Raw genomic sequence first — 22,189 nt, 5'->3', positions numbered from 1 at the left:
TGATCTAAATGAATGGCAGAGCGGGCTGAAAGACCAATCCTGTTCCTATGCTCGATGATAGCCCTGGCTCCCAGTAACGTTCCCTCACTGAACAGCAATGGAGGACAAGGGACCAGCACTGAATCCCAGCTCTGCAATGTTCCACAAACAGGAGAAGCGTTAATGGAGCTCTGAAAACACAGAGCAACAGGGCTGCGAAGGTCAGTTATGAAGGTGAGGAGGCCATGCAGTGGTGTGTGGGCTGTATTTAATATTAGCATTGATTTGGACTAAGCACTCTTAAAGATAGGAATAGAAACATAGAGCAAGGAGCAGAGGAGGTGGGTGAGCAGTGGTCTCCTCTCTCGCACCGACTGAAATGCCAACCATTAATTTAGATTTGAAGATATTAGCTGGCAGGATTTGTGTTCACCTCGGCCTGCTGGCTCCTCTGCAACTCCCTGACCCGTGACTCCAGACTGCTGTTTTTCTCCAGTAACTGAGTGATCTCGGCGGTTCTCTGCTCCAGTCTAGTCTCAGAATTTTCCAGTTGCTGCAAACAAATAAAGAAAAAGTAGAAGAGACGAGAAACATTCCGTCTCAAGGAGGTTGTTGAGCTGATGAAGGTGATGCATGTCAGAACTGACATTCCAAACTCAAGCTTTCTTTACACCACTTTACCAAGCAATTCCAAATCAGGTACAGAATAAAGGTCTTTCTACACCGCCCCAAGAAGCCACATCATGAGTCAGTGCAGCACCAGGTGAGGTGCAGAGTCACCACCCAAAAGGATGCCCATGTCCACTGCATCACTCATCACCTCACCTTTCTCTGTTGCGGATCCTCAGACATGGTCTGGTCGGCTTCTTGAAGCTGAGATTTCCTCTGGATCAATTTCTCCTCCTCCACACCGAGGTCCTGAGTTAAAGACAAAGATTATGAGCCCACCAACTGTTGATAAAAGTACCACCCGGCGTGGTACGGAGCCTTACAGAACAAGGAGATCCCCTTAGGTTCAATCCCTGATGGCCTGAGGTAGCCAGTCTCGCCTGGGGTGACCTTAGGACCACTACACCTGGCTTCAGTATCTCCGGTTAGGGAGCTGAAAATCAACCATCGCTCTCACTCCCGATAGTCAACCCCTGCTGTAAGGAGCACTTGTGTACAGGGTCACAATCAGGTGTGATGCATTCATAGTTGAATATCTTGCTGACACTCACTTTCTGGGATGGAGGGGAGGACCTGTCTGCCTCCCAAGTCTCCAGCGACTTTGGCAGAGGTGGAGGATGGTGGTGACACAGATACGCTCCCACACTACTGAAGGCTTGCTCACTCCTTTCTCTGACCTCACAAACTTTGGTTGGGGTCAATGGAGGAGTTCCGCTGGGGCACAATCCCAGCACAACTGAAAGATTGCACCCTTGGAGTTTCGGGGCCCATATCACCGTTAACCAAAATCAACTACAGCGCACTAGCGTATCTGCCTTGGCTCAGTGGTAGCGCACTCAGCTCTCACCCAGATGGTCAAGGATTCATGTCCCACTCCAGAGATTTGTGTGCATGATCTAGGCCAACACTCCAGTGCAATACTGAGGGAGTGCTGCAGTGTTGGAGGTGGTGTCTTTGGGATGAAGCCTTAAACCGATGCCCCATCTGCCCCCTCAGGCATAAAAGATTCCACGGCACTATTCGAAGAAAAGGGACATTCACCTGGCCAATATTTATCCTTCATCCAAAGTCACTAAAAAAAAACTTAGCGATGTTGAAATTAATTTGATTTGACCATTATATGCCCATTCTGCATGTTTATTAATATCTTCTTGTAATTTGTTGCAGTCCTCAGTGTTGACCATCCCTCCCAATTTGGTATTGTCCTCAAATTTAGAAATGATTGTTTTTGATGCCAAAGTCTAAATCGTTAATGTAAACTGTGAACAGTGGTCTCAGCACGGATCCTTGTGGGACCCCACAACCCACCTTCTGCCAATCTGAATAGCTACTCTTTACCCCTACTCTCTGCTTTCTGTCTTGCAGTCAGCTAGCTATCCATTCTGCTCATTGTCTATTAGAAATATCCCTTCAATCCTCCTCCACATGCTACCCCTCGACGATATCATGGTTCCACATGTACGCCATCAACACTCACCATCTCTCTGGAAATCTAGATCTATTATCTGGACAAGGGAGAACCAGTGGATATGGTGTATTTGGACTTTCAAAAGGCTTTTGACAAGGTCCCACATAAGAGGTTGATGTGCAAAATCAAAGCACATGGTATGGGGGTAATGTACTGACGTGGATAGAGAACCGGTTGGCAGACAGGAAGCAGAGAGTCGGGATGAACGGGTCCTTTTCAGAATGGCAGGCAGTGACTAGTGGGGTGCCGCAGGGCTCAGTGCTGGGACCCCAGCTCTTTACAATATATATTAATGATTTAGATGAAGAAATTGAGTGTAATATCTCCCAAGTTTACAGATGACACTAAACTGGGTGGCGGTGTGAGCTATGAGGAGGACGCTAAGAGGCTGCAGGGTGACTTGGTCAGGTTAGGTGAGTGGGCAAATGCATGGCAGATGCAGTATAATGTGGATAAGTTTGAGGTTATCCACTTTGGGGGCAAAAACACGAAGGCAGAATATTATCTGAATGGCGGCAGATTAGGAAAAGGGGAGGTGCAACGAGACCTGGGTGTCATGGTTCATCAATTGTTGAAAGTTGGCATGCAGGTACAGCAGGCAGTGAAGAAGGCAAATGGTATGTTGGCCTTCATAGCTAGGGGATTTGAGTATAGGAGCAGGGAGGTCTTACTGCAGTTGTACAGGGCCTTGGTGAGACCTCACCTGAAATATTGTGTTCAGTTTTGGTCTCCTAATCTGAGGAAGGACGTTCTTACTATTGAGGGAGTGCAGCGAAGGTTCATCAGACTAATTTCCACGATGGCGGGACTGACATATGAGGAGAGACTGGATCGACTGGGCCTTTGTACACTGGAGTTTAGAAGGATGAGAGGGGATCTCATAGAAACATATAAGATTCTGACGGGACTGGACAGGTTAGATGCAGGAAGAATGCTCCCGATGTTGGGGAAGTCCAGAACCGGGGACACAGTCTTAGGATAAGGGGTAGGCCATTTAGGTCTGAGATGAGGAGAAACCTCTTCACTCAGAGAGTTGTTAACCTGTGGAATTCCCTACCACAGAGAGTTGTTGATGCCAGTTCATTGGATATATTCAAGAGGGAGTTAGATATGGCCCCCTTACGGCCAAAGGGATCAAGGAGTATGGAGAGAAAGCAGGAAAGGGGTACTGAGGGAATGATCAGCTATGATCTTATTGAATGGTGGTGCAGGCTCGAAGGGCTGAATGGCCTACTCCTGCACCTATTTTCTATATTACATCTACTGCGTTACCCTTGTCTGCTCTCCTAATTCAATGAGGTTGGTCAAGGAAGACTTTCCCTTTTGAAATCCATTTTGACTATTAATTATTATAATTTTGGTTCCAGATGTTTTTCGATTTTCTCCCTGGTAATTACTGAAGCAAAGTAATTACTTAATATTTTTGCCATTTCATTGCCTGTGATTTTATCCTGGGCGTCCCTTAGTGGCCCTATTGCTATCCTGATTATCCTTTTTTTTTAATTTATATGCCTGTCGAATATTTTACTATTTCGTTTCCTGTTCCTTGATAATTGAATTTCCTAGTTCCTCTTTGCCTTCCTAATTGTTTTTTTTTAAACTTCTTTCCTAATTTCATATTCTCTCTTGTCATGCTCTTCCCTGCTGTCCATGTTCTTAGTGTATGCCTCTTTCCTTATCCTCAATTGTTCCTTTATGGCTTTATTCATGGTATCTCATTTGTGTTCAAATTTCCTGGACACTGTTGAACACCATTTAAATGTTTTCCATTGCTGTTCTTCATCACTGTTTGCCAATATTGGTGTCCATTTTATTTTCCCAAGTTGTATTCTCAGCCCCTTAAAAATCAGCTTTTCTACAATCTATTACCTTGGTCTTTGCCATACTTACATCCTTCCCAATTATTATCTTAAAGCGTATTATATGATGGTCACTATTGCCTAGATGCTCCCCTACTTTTATTTCTCTTATCTCCTTGGGTTCATTCCCCATTACTAGATCCAGGAGCAAACCCTCCCTTGTTGGGGTTCTTGCATACTGGGTTAGAAAGGAGTCCTGTACACATTTTCTTACCACTTTACCTCCATCTTCTGGCCAATTAAAATTTACTAAAGTCCCTCGCACGTTTCCAGGAACATTACTTACTTGCTGCAATTTTACGATGGATTGCTCCAACTGCGCCTCGTCAGGGCAGATGATATCAAACAGCTGGCACCGCTTTGGCCTCCTCACAGTCGGTGGGCACTGCATTGAAACCAGTAAATCAGTCACGCACTGTGAATGATACCATATGCTATTATAATTTATAATTGGCGTGGAATTTTCAGTCTCCTCTCATCAAACAGTAGGGTGCAAATTTGTGTCAACAGCTTCCTAGTTGGGGAAAGTGGCAACTGAGGATAATGCACTGAGCATGCACAGTAAGAGGCAAAAAATATCAGCCTTGGAATCAACCCATGCATCCTACCCAGCCGTCAATAAAGAGGCACGGGCAGGGGCCCGAGTGCAGATCAGTCGCCACACGAGGCCCCGGATTCTATTCCGTTCTCCAATTTATTTTAGTTTATTTTTTGATGAGGATTCCTCTGCTCCAGGCTACGTTCAGCGTTGTCCTTTCTGGGGTCTCCCTGCACCATGCACATCCCATGCTGGGGGGGGGGGGGGGGGGGGGGGGGGAGGGGGAAAGAGAGGCGGGGAACCAATGTATTCCCAGGCATCTGTCAATCGCACCCCTCCTCCGCACTCCCCTCAATCTCACCGCCACGCACTCCCCACAATCTCACCTCCCCGCACTCCCCCTCAATCCCACCCCCATCCCCTCAATCCCACCCCCCTCATGCTCCCCTCAATCTCACCCCCCCCAATCTCACCCCCCCTGCATTCCTCCCAATCTCATCCCCCCGCACTCCCCCCAATCTCACCACCCCCGCACTCCCCCCAATCTCACCACCCCCGCAATTTCTCACCCCGCACTCCCCTCAATCCCAACCCTCCGCACTCCCCTCAATCCCACCCTCCCGCACTCCCCCCCAATCCCACCCCCCCGCACTCCCCCCCCCAATCTCACCCCCCCGCACTCCCCCCCCCAATCTCACCCCCCCAATCTCACCCCCCCGCACTCCCCCCCCCGCACTCCCCCCCCGCACTCCCCCCCCCAATCTCACCCCCCCGCACTCCCCCCCCAATCTCATCCCCCCGCACTCCCCTAAATCCCCCCAATCCCACCCCTCTGTGCTCCTCACACCCCCCACCCCGCACTCCCCTCAATCTCACCCGTCGCACTTCCGTCATTGTCTCTCCCAGATTTCTTTCAATGTCAATCCCAGGTCATTGTCAATGCCACTTCCTGGTCCCTACAGTGTCACTCCTACACTTGTCAATGCCACTCTGAATCTGTCTTCCAGGTGGTCAGTGAGAGTGACCTCAGTAGTGATCCTCGCTCTGGTTTTTCCTCGGCTCCCCTCAGTCCTTCGCACACCAACATTCCTCTGATTATGGGGACAAAGCTGCATCTTACTGTGTCGCACAGTGTGGGGCAGTGCCTGCCTGCTGTGCTCTATTCATCTTTTATAACATACAGTGGTGGTTCTGTGTGACAGAATAAAGGAGTGTTTCAAGGAGGAATGTACAGCACCCTGTGAGAGTTGGACATCTCGGAGCCTCTGTTGCGGTTCCAGGTGTGATCTGCCCATCTCAAGCTGGGATCCCACTTGGAGGGGCTGCTGGTCCTCCACTCACTGCCCGGCTCCCCGAACAACTGCTCAAAATCTTCGTCGTCCATGATCTTTTTCTCGGAGCTCGCGTACCTGAAACATCCGGAACATTCTATCTCAGCACCAGCGTCACAATTCCTGCCAACTCCATTCACTCATTTAACAGCTTCAGCAACTCTACCAACACAACGTGATCTAGGGCAGAACCAGCAGAGGGGGCCATGGGCACATGCCATATCCTCAATAATAAGGCAGACGTTGCATTTTGAGATGTAAATGGATAATTTGGGATTTCCATTTGGCTCAACGCATTGGTTCTGCAACAGATTGCTGACGAGAGGCATTTACTTCATGGAGTACCCAGGCACAGTCACTCGATTCCACTTGTTTTTTTAATGTGATCCCAGGATGTGGCGACACTGGTAAGACAGCATTCAATGCAAACCCTTAGTTACCCTGAAAGCATTGAATCAACCACCTAGTACGGATCTGCAGTCAGATATAGACCCAGATCAGATAGAAGTGGCAGGTTCACTTCCCTGAAGATCATTAACGCACCAGTTTGGTTTTTGTGACAATCCAAAAGCTTTCAGTCATTTTATCTGGTGTCAGCAAATTCCTGACTAACCCAACCATCATGCTGCACTCCACTCATCTGAGAAGCAGAGGCAATAATCCAGAAATTTGGCTTTATTATTACTTTATATTCGATTTAGTAGTCACAAATTTGTCTGCTTGTGAAGGTGAATAATGTCAGTATTGGGAATTAACACAGTGCCACTGTTGGCCTCAGTTTCAGCATCAAATACACTTGTAGTCGTGTATAACCTGGGTTGCACACAGGATATAGCTGCCTCTAAACTGCACTATCCAGAGATCCCCAGTCAGGTACAGTAAAGTTCCTTCATACGGTCCCTATCTGTCAGCACAGTACAACAGTGACTACACTCCATTTTAGGAGATCCCAACAGTGACTACACTCCATGATAGGAGATCCCAGGTGACTACATTCGATGATAGGATGTCCCAACAACAGTGACTGCACTCCTTAATCAGACGTCCCACCAACAGCGACTACACTCCATGACAGGATGTCCCAATAACAGTGACTACACTCCATGATCGGACGGCGCAACAACAGTGACTACATTCCATGATAGGAGATCCCAACAGTGACTGAGCTCCATGATAGGACGTCTCAGAGCTAGAGGTCATGAAATGCACATACAAATACAAGACTTCCCATTTTTTGCTTGAGGCTGGCACAGTATAAAGGGGAAAGGTAGTCTGCCTTATGCACTGACACCCTCACTTAGAGGGCTGAGGATTGAATGTTTTATTGGGGTGGGGCAATTCTTGGTGCACCGTATTTCTCTGACCTGCCCATCTCCTTCCCGGGGCTGCAGCATTTCTTCACAGCGCGACTCACATTCACACCCGCATCGCTCTGGAATCGCCCACCTGCAAAGTAAGAAGACAACAACGACGCTCTCTCAAAGACATCACCATGGTAACTGCCTCATACAGAGTTAGAAAAGCCGTATGTCAGGGTAAGTACAGTCTCGTTATACTGAGAATAGAGGGTAACTAACATCTTATGCTGAAGAGGAGTGTGAACGTTTTCTGGTTTACCATTAGTGAGATGTGAGGAAAGGCAAAAGGAACAAAGTGGCCCTGAAATTCCACGGGGTTCTCCTGGTCTCCCACTGGATCTTCACAGAACCCCAGAGAAAGGGAGTGAATGGACAGATTTAGGCACTGCCTCCATTTCTCCAGGTGTTTTGCCAGTCTCCCGCCGGAGAAACTACATGGAATTTCTCTCAGAGGTAGAAGAAAATAAACTAAGCAGTTTATTCAAACATTACAACAGTGACTACACTTCAAAAGTACTTAATTGGCTGTAAAATGCTTTGAGATGTCCGATTGTCGTGAAAAGCGCTATCTAAATCCAGATCTTTCTTTTTTCTTTTCAAGGTAAGGGGAACAGTACAAGGCTCTTAGCACTTTAGCAGGGTAAGAATTGCTGGGTGTAACAGGGCAGCAGGTGCATGGGAGCACCATCACCAGCAAGACCCCCTCCAAGTTACACACTATCCTGACTTGGAAATATATCGCTATTCCTACATCGTCACTGGGTCAAAATCCTGGAATTCCCTCTCTAACAGCACTGTGGGAGTACTTTCACCACAAGGACTACAGCAGTTTAAGAAGGCAGCTCACCACCAACTTCTCAAGACCAATAATGGATCGGCAAATAAATGCTGATATTTGCCAACGACGCCCACATTTCAGGAACAAATGAAAAAAACTGTGTGGAGTTTCAGTTCAGCAGGGTAAGGATTACTCTGCAACGGTATGTGGTTCTGTTCAGCAGGGTAAGGATTACTCCAACGATACGGAGTTGCTGGGATTTCCCATTTATCCTTATGCAGAAGAACCCCACTCCACTGCCTGCATAAGGCCGATTACTGAAACCCAGATGCATTTGTTAGTGTCTTGAGTGGGTCTGTTTTTAGCCAGATATAAATGTTTGTCTTGTTGGACAGACTCTGAGTGAGCTTATCTGCATTCAGATCATTATGGTTTGTGCCAATGATAATTCCACATTCAGACAAGTGTAGTAGACCATTCCTGGACACTGAATAGTCCGAAGCTCGGAGGTAATCCCGCCATTCTACTGCAGAGAGCTGTCATGCCACAGCGAACCGGAGAGGGTGCTCTGATAACTTCCCTATCACTGTCCATTTTGAGGAATTTTTATGAGAGAGATGGGTTTTACAAACCTCTCCTTCTTGCTGGAGATTGCAAGAACAGCCCCATCCTCATCATCACATGAAAGGTTATAAACCTCGGGGACAGGGAATAGCAACAGTAGACCATTGCAATAAAATGTTATCAGCTGTCAGAGCTCGGCTCTGCTGTGCTTGGTCCCAGCTTCTATAGAATCATCGAACGTATAGCACAGAACGAGGCCATTTGGCCCATCGAGCCTGCACTGGCTCTCTGAAAAAGCAGTTGCGATTAGTCACGCGGCTCTGTCTTTTCCCATAAACCTGTAAATTCCTCATCCTGAAGTATCTGTCCAACACCCTTTCAAAATTATTTATGGAATCAGTTTTCACCACCTTTTCGGGCACAGCCTTCCAGATCCCGACAACTCAGTGAGAAAATGTCTCCTCATCTCCCCTCTCGATCCTTTGCAATGATTTTCAACCTATGCCCCCTGGCTACTGACCAACTCGCCAGAGGGAATAACTTTTCCCTATTTACTCTTATCAAAACCTCTCATCATTTTGAAAACCTCTATCAGGTCACCTTCTCTGTTCAAAGGAGAACAGTCCAACCTTTGCCAACCTCTCCTCATTAGTGAAGTCCCTCATCCCTGGTAAACCTCCTCTGCACCCTCTCTAAGGCCTGAGCTGTGATGTCCAGGATTGTTGACAGTACACCAACTGAGGCCTAACCAGTAATTTATAAAGTTTGCTTTTTCTTTGCTTTTATATTCTATTCCTCTCTTTATAAACCCAAGTGACCAATATTCTCCATTAACCACCTTATCAACTTGTCCTGCCACCGTTAAAGATTTGTGTATATGAACACCACTGTGTCTCTGATCATCTACACTTTTCAAAACCGTACCATTTATAGTACATTATCTATTCATACTCCCAAAGTACATCACTTCACACTTCTCCACATTGAACTCCATCTGCCATGCTTCTGTCCATTTCACCATCCTGTCTGTCATCCTAAAGTCTACAACCATCCTCATCCTATCTACGAAGGGATTGAAGCCCGTAGAATTAAGGGGATGGATATGGAATTGGCTCAGTGACAGGAAGCAGAGGTTGGTGATGGATGGCGGTTTCTCAGACTGGGAGTGAATTTACAGTGGTGTTCCCCTAGGGTCCGTTTTGGGTCCATGACTCTATTCAGTGTTTATAAATGACCTAGACTCGGGTACGGGGAGCAGCATTATACAGTTTGCTGATGATACAAAACATGATTTCCCACTCAATCAGTACGGCGACTGGAGGAAGTGTTTAAACTCCGCCTGTGCACGAGTCAGCTACTGGAAGAGTTGAAATGAGCTCTTTCTGCAGTGAAGATTAAGTTTCACGTTCGATCTTCGGAAATTGTGACCAGGAGTTGGTGGTTTCCAGGAGCACTCCGCACTGCGCCGCCACTGTAACCTGCTCCCCCGCTGCTTCGCTACTGCTTTGAAAAAAGGAAGGAACTTGCCACAGGACATCCCAAAGCACTTTACAGCCAATGAAGCACTTTTGAAATGCAGTCACTGTTGTGATATAGGAAATGCAGCTGCCAATTTGCGCACAGCAAGCTCCCACAAATAGCAATGTGATAATGACCAGATCATCTGTTTCAGTGATGAAGATGGAGGTACCTTATACAAAAGCAATAGTCAAGAGTTTTATTTCTGAGGTCAGCTAATCACTGTGATCTGTGGGTTGAGAGTTTCCACCTCATCAGGAACATCCTGGTCCCTGTTTATTGCTCGAGAAGTTCTTACCATTCCTGCTCCTCAGGATGCTCGGAAAATTACTTTGGATTTTTTCCATTCTCCCCGAGTCCAGGTCACTGTCGATGGTGACATCATCGAAAGTCATCATGGAAACTCCTGAGAAGAACAAATAGTCAGCGGTGGGTTGTGCCCGTCCTTCTCAACCAACTATTGGGCTCAAGGTGGCAATGATGTCCCATACTGTTCGTTCCCAACAGTTGTGTCCTGTTTGCCCGTGCATTTATCCCTTGAAGAATCCTGTCCAGTCTCTCACCTTCCACCCTCCGTAAATTTGAGTTCATCCAAAACTCTGCTGCCCGAATCCTAACTCACACCAAGTACCATTCACCCAACACCCCTGTGCTCGATGACCTACATTGGCTCCCAGTTCGGAAATATCTCAATTTTCAAATTCTAATTCTGGTTTTCAAATCCCTATACGGTCTCCTCCAGCCATTTAACCCTCTGAGATCTTTGTGCTTCTCCAATTCTGGCCTCTTGCACATCCCCAATTTTAACTGCTCCAGCATTGGCGGCCATGCTTTCAACAGCCAAAGCCCTAAAGCTCTGGAATTCCCCCCTGAAACCTCTCTGAACATAAGAGAACACAAGAATTAGGAGCAGGAGTAGGCCATTCGGCTCCTTGAGCCTGCTCCGCAATTCAATGAGATAATGGCTGATCTTCGATCTCAACTCCACTTTCCTGCATTATCCTCATATCCCTTGATTACCTTAATATTCAAAAATCCATTGAGTTCTGTCTTGAATATACTCAAAGACTGGGCCTCCACAGCCCTCTGGTGTACAGAATTCCAAAGATTCACAACCCTCTGAGTGAAGAAGTTTCTCCTCATCTCAGTCCTAAATGTCTCTCTACCTCTCTCTGCTCCTTTAAAGCACTCCTTAAAACCTACCTCTTTGACCAAGTTTTTGATAATCTGCTCTAATATCTAATAATTCTAACAGCTTGGCGTCAAACTTTGTTGATAATCGCTCCTGTGAGGTGTCTGGAGAAGTTTTACTGCATTAAAGATGCTATATAAATACAATTTGTTGTTGGAATATCATCAGTGCACTTCAGGAAAAATAAATGAAAATTTTATTTAAAAAGAGATTGCAGTTGCGGCGGTAAAGGGTCATCGGGGTGAGGGTGATGAAGGGAACAGGTCGTGCTCAGACCGACTGGGCAGAAAGGCCAGCTGGTCCAACTGGAATGCCTTGTACACTCCAGGCAGATCTCCTGGATATAAATCTCTTCTTCACTATATGTTTGTCTTACATTAGGGTCAGAACGCCTGGTACAGATTTTCCTCTTCCTGCCCTGAGCTCACCAGGGCGCAACGACAGGAAACTCGGGCAGGGGAGTGCATGGCTGTCATAGTGCCTGGTCGATTTTCTGCCCAGTCACTGGACCCAGGAAAACCTGGCCCAGATGTGTCTGGGTTTGAATCCAGCCCAGACAGTGGATGAAGGCTCCCCTCCCTCCTTCTGCCTCGGGTTAGGCATTTCGTGAGAGGAGGTGCAAGGATGATGCTATCGAGCAGGAGCATGTGGGAACTTCACATAGTGCCCTCCACACCCTCACTCCCACACTGCCCCCCCACCCCTCACCATCCCCACACCCTCATTCACCCCCACATTCACAACCCCCCTCCAACCCACACACCCCCTCCCTCCCACCCCACCATTCCCCCACACCAGCCCACCACACCATCCCCCACCCCTCACCATCCCCCACCCACCCCATTCCCCCCATCCCCCACCCCTCACCATCCCCCACCCACCCCATTCCCCCCCACACTCACACCCCCACACCCCGCCACACCCACATCCCCCCACACCACCCCCATACCCCCAATCCCCCCACACTCACCCCCCCCACCTATCCCCCTCCCCACACCCCCATCACCCACCCCCCCCACACTCACACCCCCCCCCACCACCCCACCACCCCCACACCAGCTCCCCACCCTTCAATACATTTGGAAGGCTCTGAGCAGGGGCAAAACGTGCCCCACAGATAGGGAGGGAGCATCAAAGTAGTGACCGCAGGCTGTTCTTGGGCACCTTCTCATAGTTAAAGAAAGAAAGACTTACATTTATCTAGCATCTTACATGATCTCAGGATGTCCCAAAGCGCTTTACAGCCAATGAATTGTAGTCACTGTTGTAATGTATAAATGCTGCAGTCAATTTGCACACAGCAAGGTCCGACAAACAACAATATGATAATGACCAGGTAACTTTTTTTTTTTAAGGTGCTGTTTGAGGGATAAATATTGACCAAGAGAACTCCCTTGCTCTTTTTCGAAATACTGCCATGGGGTCTTTTACATCTACCAGAGAGGACAGATGGGGCCTCAGTTTAACGTCTCATCCGAAAGACGGCACCTCCGACAGTGCAGCACTCCCTCAGCACTGCACTGGAGTGTTAGTCTAGATTTTGTTCAAGTTTAGTTGGATTGAGGATGGTATTGACAGAGGTCCCAGAAAGATTGTTTGGATACTATCTTACTGCGCAGCACAAGAAGCCGGCGAATGATCTTCTGAGTAGATTGTACGGGGCAGTGGGAGGAGCTGAGGGCGAACGTGTAGCAAGATAGGGGGGCTTGCAATGTAGATTCTGGAGGGGAGTTAACCTGCCTCTTAACAAGAGTCTGCCTGCCTTCAAATTAGTACTGGCGATAAGATTTACCCAAGATGGGTCTTGATGACTGACTGTTAATAGACTTGTGGAGATTTCAGGTGATTTATTAATTAGAGTAGAATTAAAATGAACTTCAGACTTAAAATGAATTCAGATGAATCTAGACTTCTGTAACTACATCTTGTGTATCACCTAGTCTCCATCAGAGAGAGGAAGCCAAGTACTGGGAGGTGAAAGGACCAACCCTCGTCCCAGTCAATCCCCAGCTCTCTCATTGATAACATCTGAAGCATGAAAGGGACCTCAATCACCGAAGGCCATGGAATACGCAGAAAGCTATGGATGACCAGGAGTGGGTAATAAGGTTCTGATCTACCACAGAAAGGGGATGAGTAATGAAGGACGGGTTAAACACTGGATACAGTTAATGCAATTATATTGAACAATGCACGAGAGGTGGGAGAGTTTTTTGTTGAGTTGTAACCTACCTGTTCTATGTAAAAGTGGTTTATCTCTGATGCTGCTCAGTGCAGGGCTGCCCGATTCCTCCCTGTAACTACCGGCCGTGTTGCTTCGCGCACGTGTCCCTTTTGCTTTGGTTTCGTGGACGGAGTCGGTCAGCTGACTCTGCGGCAAATTCGGGGACTGCATCCTCCTCCTGGGATCGAGTGCGGAGCGAGCAATGTCTGAGCCTCCCTCCCAGAAAGAACGGACTGGCGGGGGCTCAGATCCGGAGAGATGCGCTGGGCTGTTCCTGCAACTGTCGGCAGCCGGAGGCTGGGATTCGAAACCACCGAGACCATCGGTCATTCCATTCCATTGACCTGCAATGCTGGTTTTACCCGAAGCATTCGCTTTGCCTGCACCATGTGTGGGTGACGGGCAGGCCCTCTCTGCACGGTGAGGGACCAAAGTGGGTGCCACGTGGCCCGGTGAGTGGGTTCCATTCACCATCACATCATCTTGCTGGTTGCCTCCTGGTTTGGACGGCAGAAGCTCATCACTAGTGGCCGAGCTCTCCTGTTGCCCTGGGATCGGGTCACTGCTGTCTCCTGTGGACAGGGCCTGCAGCTCGGGGTTAAGGTTTCTACTGAGCCTCACTCGACTCTGCAACAGTCTCTTCCGAGCCTCCTTCAGCTTTATTCTAGTAGTCCCCAGAACTCCGTGGATTATCACGGCTGGATTAGACGCCGGTAAACAGCTGGTCACCAAATCCTTTTCCTTTAGTGGATTTGGGTTTACAGGAGATTCCCTGGATTGGTTTGCAACCAGGATTCTGGTCCCGGAAGGAAAGTTTCTTCGTTGTGATGTTTGCTCTGACATATTGTTCAGGCTGAGCTTTGAAATCCTGTCGCCCAAAGACTCAACACTTGCGGTCCTGCTGGTCAAGGCCCTGGAAGTTGCCTGCTCGGCCCACAAGGTCCCAGCCTGTGACCTGGTCCCGAGCAGGACTTGTTCCAATTCCTCTCGAAACTGTTGGATGATATCTAGCCTTTGAGATGTAGGATTAACAGGCCCGTCGGCCGCACTGTCACCCTCACCGCCCCGAGGAGAGACACACCCAACAAACCCATCTCTTTCTGCACCAGTCTGACTCTGAGCCGGTTGAATTATTGCAGAGGTTTTTGAAGGAGCTCCACTGCGCTCTCGCCTGGACATGTGGTCATGCTGAGCACACTCTCTATCGGACTCTTTCTTCCTGAATAGTGTCTGTTCCTGAAGAAGACCACAGACTTCACTTCCCAGATTTCCTTGTTGGGAATTAGGTTCTAGATAAAGGCCGGCAGATTCCCGAGACCGTTCTCTGAAGGAAGCACGGCTGATGAATGAACCCTCACTGTCTGGTTCCGTGTCAAAGTTCAGGGCGGGGTCCACCATCCCCTCATGAAAGCGGGAAGCAAAGTCTTCTGTACACACACTGCCCACAGTGTTGGTATCACTCTGATATCCCTGGTTCTCCATCTGTTGTGGCCCCAGCAGTTGCTGCACTCTCCATTCATACTGCTTCTTTCTTGACTCACCATCTGCCTCTTGCCTTCCAGGCTTAGCCAAAAGAACATTGGGCTGGTTTCTTATGAAACCTGGACTCACATTGGACGTTGATGTCACATCCTTAGATCCAGTCGGACACGAGAAGATTTCCGCCTGATCTACACGTCCTGCAGTTGTGAGACAAAATGGATGCAGTCAGTTGGAATTCAAATGTAAGACACATGAGCCACAGTACTTTCATTCCTCCTCCAGTAAGGAGCAGAGTTCCCCAAGTACCAGAAGCCCGCTGATACCCTCGCCCAAATGGGCATTCTTCACGTGTGAGTCTACAGGCTAATTTACCATGGAGCCTGGCACCACAGTCGAGCCCAGTCTGTACCCGATATCCACAAATTCACACGTTTCAGCCGAGGATAGTACACCAGTCAGCTGGGGCAGATTTGTGTTTTATCCCCTCTCTAGCCCAGGAAACAAAGGCAACTGCAGTGTCCCAACAGCAGCCTTGGCTGCACTCAGCAAACTCCACACAGACCGAGATCGTCTAGATCTGTGTGGCTCGTTAGGAGTGAACTTTTACACTGAACCATCAGGGGAGCCAGCCAGTGTATCCTGCCTCTCTTTCAAATTGTAAACATTTTCATTGAAAATGGTAAATATAACCAAACGGTTTACCTTTCTCGGTACGTGAATAGTGACAACTACTAACTTTACATAGAGAAAGGATCAGAGACTAAATCCGAGAACTTCAAAGATTTGGGGCAATCAGCAGTCATTGCTGAGTGTCGCTGGGAGAGCAGAGCCTTGCCAACAGGACCCAATCCCGAGGAGAGTTTGAGCAAGTCCCTGGCTCGATGTCCAAGTTCCAACAGCCTGTTAACTCGAAGGATGGATGGACCTAATGGACCTGAATCTTGGGCCTTGCAATGATCTCCCCAGTGGGACCCAGTAACGTCGACTCCGGGGTGAGCCGGGGTCAATTCTGCTCTGTACACCGAGTGTTGTGTGCTCTCAGACTGGATCAGCGCTCGGTGCTGTAATGGATTTGCTTCAAGGGTTCTTTGCTTAAGAATTCATAGCAACACATTGCTATTAGGAACTTGTTGGTTTATTAGCAAAAGGTTTAACAATCACACTACACATTACAAGTTCATCCACCAGGCTCACAACCACCTGCCTCATTGTGGATCTCCCAAACCCAACTGGCTGGGGTTTTATTGAATCCTGTGAACATCACGTGACTGGCTAAGCCACTCCCAACTCAACAGTTCTACAAACCTCACCGGTGCATACCGGGGAGGTGGAGGGATTAAGGGAGGGAATAACTTGGGCAGCTGAAAGTACAGCCGCCAACGGTGGGGACAAGGCAGAGAGAAATTTACAAAAGGCCAGAGTCTGGTGGGGCCAAGAGGGAGGGGGGTGGTTATAGGGCTGGAGGGAGATCACCATCATGTTTGCCCATCCTGGAATGCCCGATGGGAGTTTATATATTTAAAGTTGTGTGTGATCTGATTAGGAATGGTCTGCTTAAACTTTACAATGTCAGCCATAGCTAAGTGATAGCACTCTCGCCTCTGAGTCAGAAGGTTTTCACTTGAAAAGTCTTGACTTAACGTGAACTTGAACAGTCCCACACCAGAGCCTTGAGCACGTACCATAGAAACATAGAAAATAGGTGCAGGAGTAGGCCATTCGGCCCTTCGAGCCTGCATCACCATTCAATATGATCATGGCTGATCATGCAACTTCAGTACCTCTTTGCTGCTTTCTCTCCACACCCCTTGATCCCTTTAGCCATAAGGGCCACATCTAACTCCCTTTTGAATATATCTAACGAACTGGCCTCAACAACTTTCTGTGGTAGAGAATTCCACAGGTTCACAATTCTCTGAGTAAAGAAGTTTCTCCTCATCTCGGTCCTAAATGGCTTACCCCTTATCCTTCGACTATGACCCCTGATTCTGGACTTCCCCAACATCCGGAACATTCTTCCTGCATCTAACCTGTCCCATCCCGTCAGAATTTTATATGTTTCTATGAGATCCCCTCTCATTCTTCTAAATTCCAATGAATATAAGCCTAGTCGATCCAGTTTTTCTTCATATGTCAGTCCTGCCATCCCGGGAATCAGTCTGGTGAACCTTCGCTGCACTCCCTCAATAGCAAGAATGTCCTTCCTCAGATTAGGTGACCAAAACTGTACACAATATTCAAGGTGTGGCCTCACCAAGGCCCTGTACAACTGCAGTAAAACCTTCCTGCTCCTGTACTCAAATCCTCTTGCTATGAAGGCGATGCCATTTGCCTTCTTCACCGCCTGCTGTACCTGCATGCCAACTTTCAATGACTGTTGTACCATGACACCCAGGTCTCGTTGCACCTCCTCTTTTCCTAAACTGTCACCATTCAGATAATATTCTGCCTTCCTGCTTTTGCCACCAAAGTGAATAACCTCACATTTATCTACATTATACTGCATCTGCCATGCATTTGCCCACTCACCTAACCTGTCCAAGTCACCCTGCAGCCTCTTAGCATCCTCCTCACAGCTCACGCTGCCACCCAGCTGAGTGTCATCTGCAAACTTGGAGATATTACATTCAATTCCTTTGTCTCAATTATTAATGTATATTGTAAATAGCTGGGGTCCCAGCGCTGAACCTTGCGGTACCCCACTAGTCACTGCCTGCCATTTTGAAAAGGACCCGTATATATGTAAATTTATATATATATATGTATATTTACAATATACATTAATGATTTAGACAAAGGAATTGAATGTAATATCTCCAAGTTTGCAGATGACACTAAGCTGGGTGGCAGTGTGAGCTGTGAGGAGGATGCTAAGAGGCTGCAGAGTGACTTGGACAGGTGAGTGGGCAAATGCATGGCAGATGCAGTATAATATAGGTTATCCACTTTGGTGGCAAAAGCAAGAAGGCAGAATATTATCTGAATGGTGACAAATTAGAAAAAGGGGAGGTGCAACGAGACCTGGGTGTGATGGTCATTGAAAGTTGGCATGCAGGTACAGCAGGGGGTGAAGGCGGCAAATGGCATCACCTTCATAGCAAGGGGATTTGAGTATAGGAGCAGGAAGGTCTTACTGCAGTTGTTCAGGGCCTTGGTGAGGCCACACCTTGAATATTGTGTACAGTTTTGGTCTCCTAATCTGAGGAAGGACATTCTTGCTATTGAGGGAGTGCAGCGAAGGTTCACCAGACTGATTCCCGGGATGGCAGGACTGACATATGAAGAAAGACTGGATCAACTAGGCTTATATTCACTGGAATTTAGAAGAATGAGATGGGATCTCATAGAAACATGTAAAATTCTGACGGGATTGGACAGGTTAGATGCAGGACGAATGTTCCCGATGTTGGGAGTCACAGTCTAAGGATAAGGGGTAAACCATTTAGGACCGAGATGAGGAGAAACTTCTTCACTCAGAATTATGAACCTGTGGAATTCTCTACCACAGAAAGTTGTTGAGGCCAGTTCGTTAGATATATTCAAAAGGAAGTTAGATGTGGCCCTTACGGCTAAAGGGATCAAGGGGTATGGAGAGAAAGCAAGAATGGGGAACTGAAGTTGCATGATCAGCCATGATCATATTGAATGGTGGTGCAGACACGAAGGGTCGAATGGCCTACTCCTGCACCTATTTTCTATGTTTCTATGTTTCTTCAGCTCATTTTTCAACCCGTCAGTCAGAAGGAAGGAATCTGTCACAGAAACACTACATGGGACACAGGGTGTCACACAGGCACTACATGGGACACAGGGTGTCACAGACATTACATGGCGCAGGGTGTCACAGAGCGACACTACATGGGACCCCGGGGGTCACAGAGCGACACTACATGGGACCCCAGGCGTCACACAGACCACTACATGGGGCACAGCAAAGAGCTCTTCAAACTGAAGGACACTGCTGGAGTGCTGGTTACTGGACTGGTGATCTCTGATCTTTTACTACTGAGGACGCTTTAAAGGGACGTTTCCAATCTGTATGCAAGTATTTCCTCATTGCTCACTGCATGACCTCGTTCCTAACCCTCTGTACTACTCAATCTACAAATCAGTAATGCAGTAATATTGTTCTGTTCTACTCTGGCCCTAATTATACTATTTCTGTACGCGAATAAACTGAAGATGTAATCGCAATCCTACACAAGTTCCAGTATGCCTTCTCACGCAGGGTGCTAATTATTAACTGGGTTTACTTGTCAGACCGTTGCTCCATCAGCCTATGTGAAAGTCAAGGCTCTAAGAGCACTTCTATTTTGTGTGGGCCAAGGTCCACACACAGGAAGTGCTGCACAACCGCTGAGAGAGAGAATGATCCAAAACCCTGAATCGTGATCGAATCTTCCACATCCATCTCTCTCTCCACCTGCATCTTCACCCTTCTCTCCCCTTTGGACTCTCTCTTTCTATCTCTTTCCCGCAATCTCGCTTCCTCTCTCTCTCTGCTTCTCCTCATCCCTCTCTGCCACAGTGCCTTTAGCCTCCCCATCCCCCTCGCCCCCCCCCACGACCCTGCTCTCTTCCCCAAGTCACTTTCCTCTTCTTCCTTTATTTTCCCAGTCTTTCTCTCCATCTCTAGCCCTACCATCTATTCATTCCTTTCAGTCTTTTTCTATGGTCCATTTTTCCTCCCTCCTTCTCGGTTCTCTTCACCCTCACACTCTCCATCTCCCCAGTCGCTTGCCTCCTGTCCCCTAGATTTTCTCTTCTCCTCTATTCTCTACCAGCCCTTTCCAGTTTCTCTCTGTCCCGACTCTATTATTATCTCCATTTTCATCACAAGGCTGATGATTGACTGATTATGATGCACTGCAGAAACTCGCCATGGCTTCTCCGGCAGCACCTCCGAAACCCATCGAGAAAGATAAGGGCAGGAGATGCAAGGCAACGCTGTCTCCTCCAAGTTACACACCATCCCGAGCTGGACATATAACATCGCTTCTTCATCATCGCTGGGTCAAAATCCAGGAATTCCCCAACAGCAGCGTGGGAGCACCTTCACCACACGGTGGGACTGCAGCGGTTCAAGCAGGAGACCCACCGACACCTTCTCAAGGGCCACCGGGGATGGAGAATAAATGCCAGTTCCATGACAAGTCCCCTGGACCCGATGGCTTACGTCCTAGGATCTTAAAATGAATGGTTGCAGAGATAATGGATGCATTGGTTGTAATCTACCAAAATTCCCTGGATTCTGGAGAGGTCCCGGCAGATTGAAAAACAGCAAATATAACGCCCCTATTTAAAAAAGGAAGCAGACAAAAAGCAGTCTAACTTCTGATGTTGGGAAAATGCTGGAGTCCATTATTAAGGAAGCAGTAGTGGGACATTTAGAAAAGCATAATTCAATCAAGCAAAGTGAGCATGGTTTTATGAAAGGGAAATCACGTTTGACAAATTTGCTAGAGTTCTTTGAGGATGTAACGAGCAGGGTGGATAAGGGGGAACCAGTGGATGTGGTGTATTTGGATTTCCAGAAGGCATTCGATAAGGTGCCACATAAAAGGTTACTGCACAAGATAAAAATTCATGTGGTTGGGGGTAATATATTAGCATGGATAGAGGATTGGCTAACTAACAGAAAACAGAGAGTCGGGATAAATGGTCCATTTTCTGGTTGGCAAACAGTGACTAGTGGGGTGCCGCAGGGGTCGGTGCTGGGTCCTCAATTATTTACAATCTATATTAATGACTTGGATGAAGGGACTGAGTGTAATGTAGCAAAGTTTGCTGATGATACAAAGATAGTTGGGAAAGCAAATTGTGAGGACACAAAAAATCTGCAAAGGGATATAGACAGGCTAAGTGACTTGGCAAAAATTTGGTAGATGGAGTATAACATGGGAAAATATGAGGTTATCTGTTATGTATTTAACCCCTTGTAACCTGCATCACACCTGACCATCAGAGGGCCCACCTGTTGGAGTCCCAAGGGATCCCAGCATCCCTTGGGAGCACAGTATATAAGCAGGCCACCCACGAGGTACCTGCACTCTGGAACCTTAATAAAGGAGCCAAGGTCACACTTGCTCATTGCACACAGTACTCAGTCTCACCATTTATTATGAGTGTAACATTATCCACTTTGGCAGAAAAAAATAGAAAAACAAATTATATAATTTAAATGGAGAAAAATTGCCAAGTGCTGCAGTAGAGAGAGACCTGGGGGTCCTTGTGCATGAAACACAAAAAGTTGGTATGCAGGTACAGCAAGTAATCAGGAAGGCAAATGGAATGTTGGCCTTTATTGCAAGGGGGATAGAGTATAAAAGCACAGAAGTCCTGCTACAACTGTACAGGGTATTGTTGAGGCCACACCTAGAGTTTTGATCTCCATATTTAAGGAAGGATATACTTGCATTGGAGGCTGTTCAAAGGAGTTTCAGTCGGTTGATTCTGGTGATGAGGGGGTTGACTTATGAAGATAGGCTCAATAGGTTGGGCCTATACGCATTGGAGTTCAGGAGAATGAGAGGTGATCTTATTGAAACATACAAGATAAAAAATGAGGGGGCTTGACAAGGTAGATGCAGAGAGGATATTTCCACGCATAGAAGAAACTAAAACTAGGGGTCATAGTCTCAGAATAAGGGGCTGCCCTTTTAAAACTGAGGGTTGTAAATCTGTGGAATTCTCTGCCCCAGAGAGCTGTGGAGGCTGGGTCATTTAATATATTTAAGGCGGAGATAGACAGATTTTTGAACGATAAGGGAATAAAGGGTTATGGGGAGTGGGCAGGAAAGTGGAGCTGAGTCCATGATCAGGTCAGCTATGATCTTATTAAATGGTGGAACAGGCTCGAGGGCCAGGTGGCTTACTCCTGCTCCTAATTGTTATGTTCTTATGTCTTGCCAGCGACGCCCGTATCCAGAGAATGAATGGAGCAAAGATCATGCAGTCGCATTCACAATGTAAATACCCTTCACGCACCTGAAACACCGCTGCCTTCTTGTATCATGGAGAACAACACTTCCGTGTCCGACAGGGCATCGGCAGCACTGGTACTGCCCAGCCCCGTGTCCCTACTGCCGGACTGGCTCCTAGTCAGAGTTCCTTTTGTGGTACAAACAAGGAAACAGTTACAGCAGCAAGAAACAGTTGTGTTAAATATCGTACATCTGAATCGGCTTGGGAATGGCAATCTGAGTATATCGCTTTGGCGGGATACATTT

The 22,189-nt window shown here is 47.5% G+C and overlaps 1 protein-coding gene across 1 annotated transcript in view; it reads right to left on the bottom strand.

The window, feature by feature from the left end:
* LOC139269230 (uncharacterized) overlaps positions 1 to 22,189 on the bottom strand; it is a 141,447-nt gene that overhangs the window by 61,901 nt on the left and 57,357 nt on the right. The window contains exons 5-12 of the mRNA XM_070888320.1: positions 21,948 to 22,070; positions 13,487 to 15,157; positions 10,361 to 10,468; positions 7,209 to 7,290; positions 5,751 to 5,922; positions 4,262 to 4,360; positions 805 to 897; positions 413 to 532 (exon numbers count right to left, since the gene is read on the bottom strand). Coding sequence (XP_070744421.1) covers positions 413 to 532; positions 805 to 897; positions 4,262 to 4,360; positions 5,751 to 5,922; positions 7,209 to 7,290; positions 10,361 to 10,468; positions 13,487 to 15,157; positions 21,948 to 22,070 — 2,468 coding nt within the window. The remainder of the gene's footprint in view (positions 1 to 412; positions 533 to 804; positions 898 to 4,261; positions 4,361 to 5,750; positions 5,923 to 7,208; positions 7,291 to 10,360; positions 10,469 to 13,486; positions 15,158 to 21,947; positions 22,071 to 22,189) is intronic.

This window comes from Pristiophorus japonicus, chromosome 8, assembly GCF_044704955.1.
Source record: "Pristiophorus japonicus isolate sPriJap1 chromosome 8, sPriJap1.hap1, whole genome shotgun sequence".
NCBI classification, from domain to species: domain Eukaryota; kingdom Metazoa; phylum Chordata; class Chondrichthyes; family Pristiophoridae; genus Pristiophorus; species Pristiophorus japonicus.
Note: the sequence above shows the minus strand (reverse complement) of the source record. Positions and strands in the feature narration are given on the sequence as shown.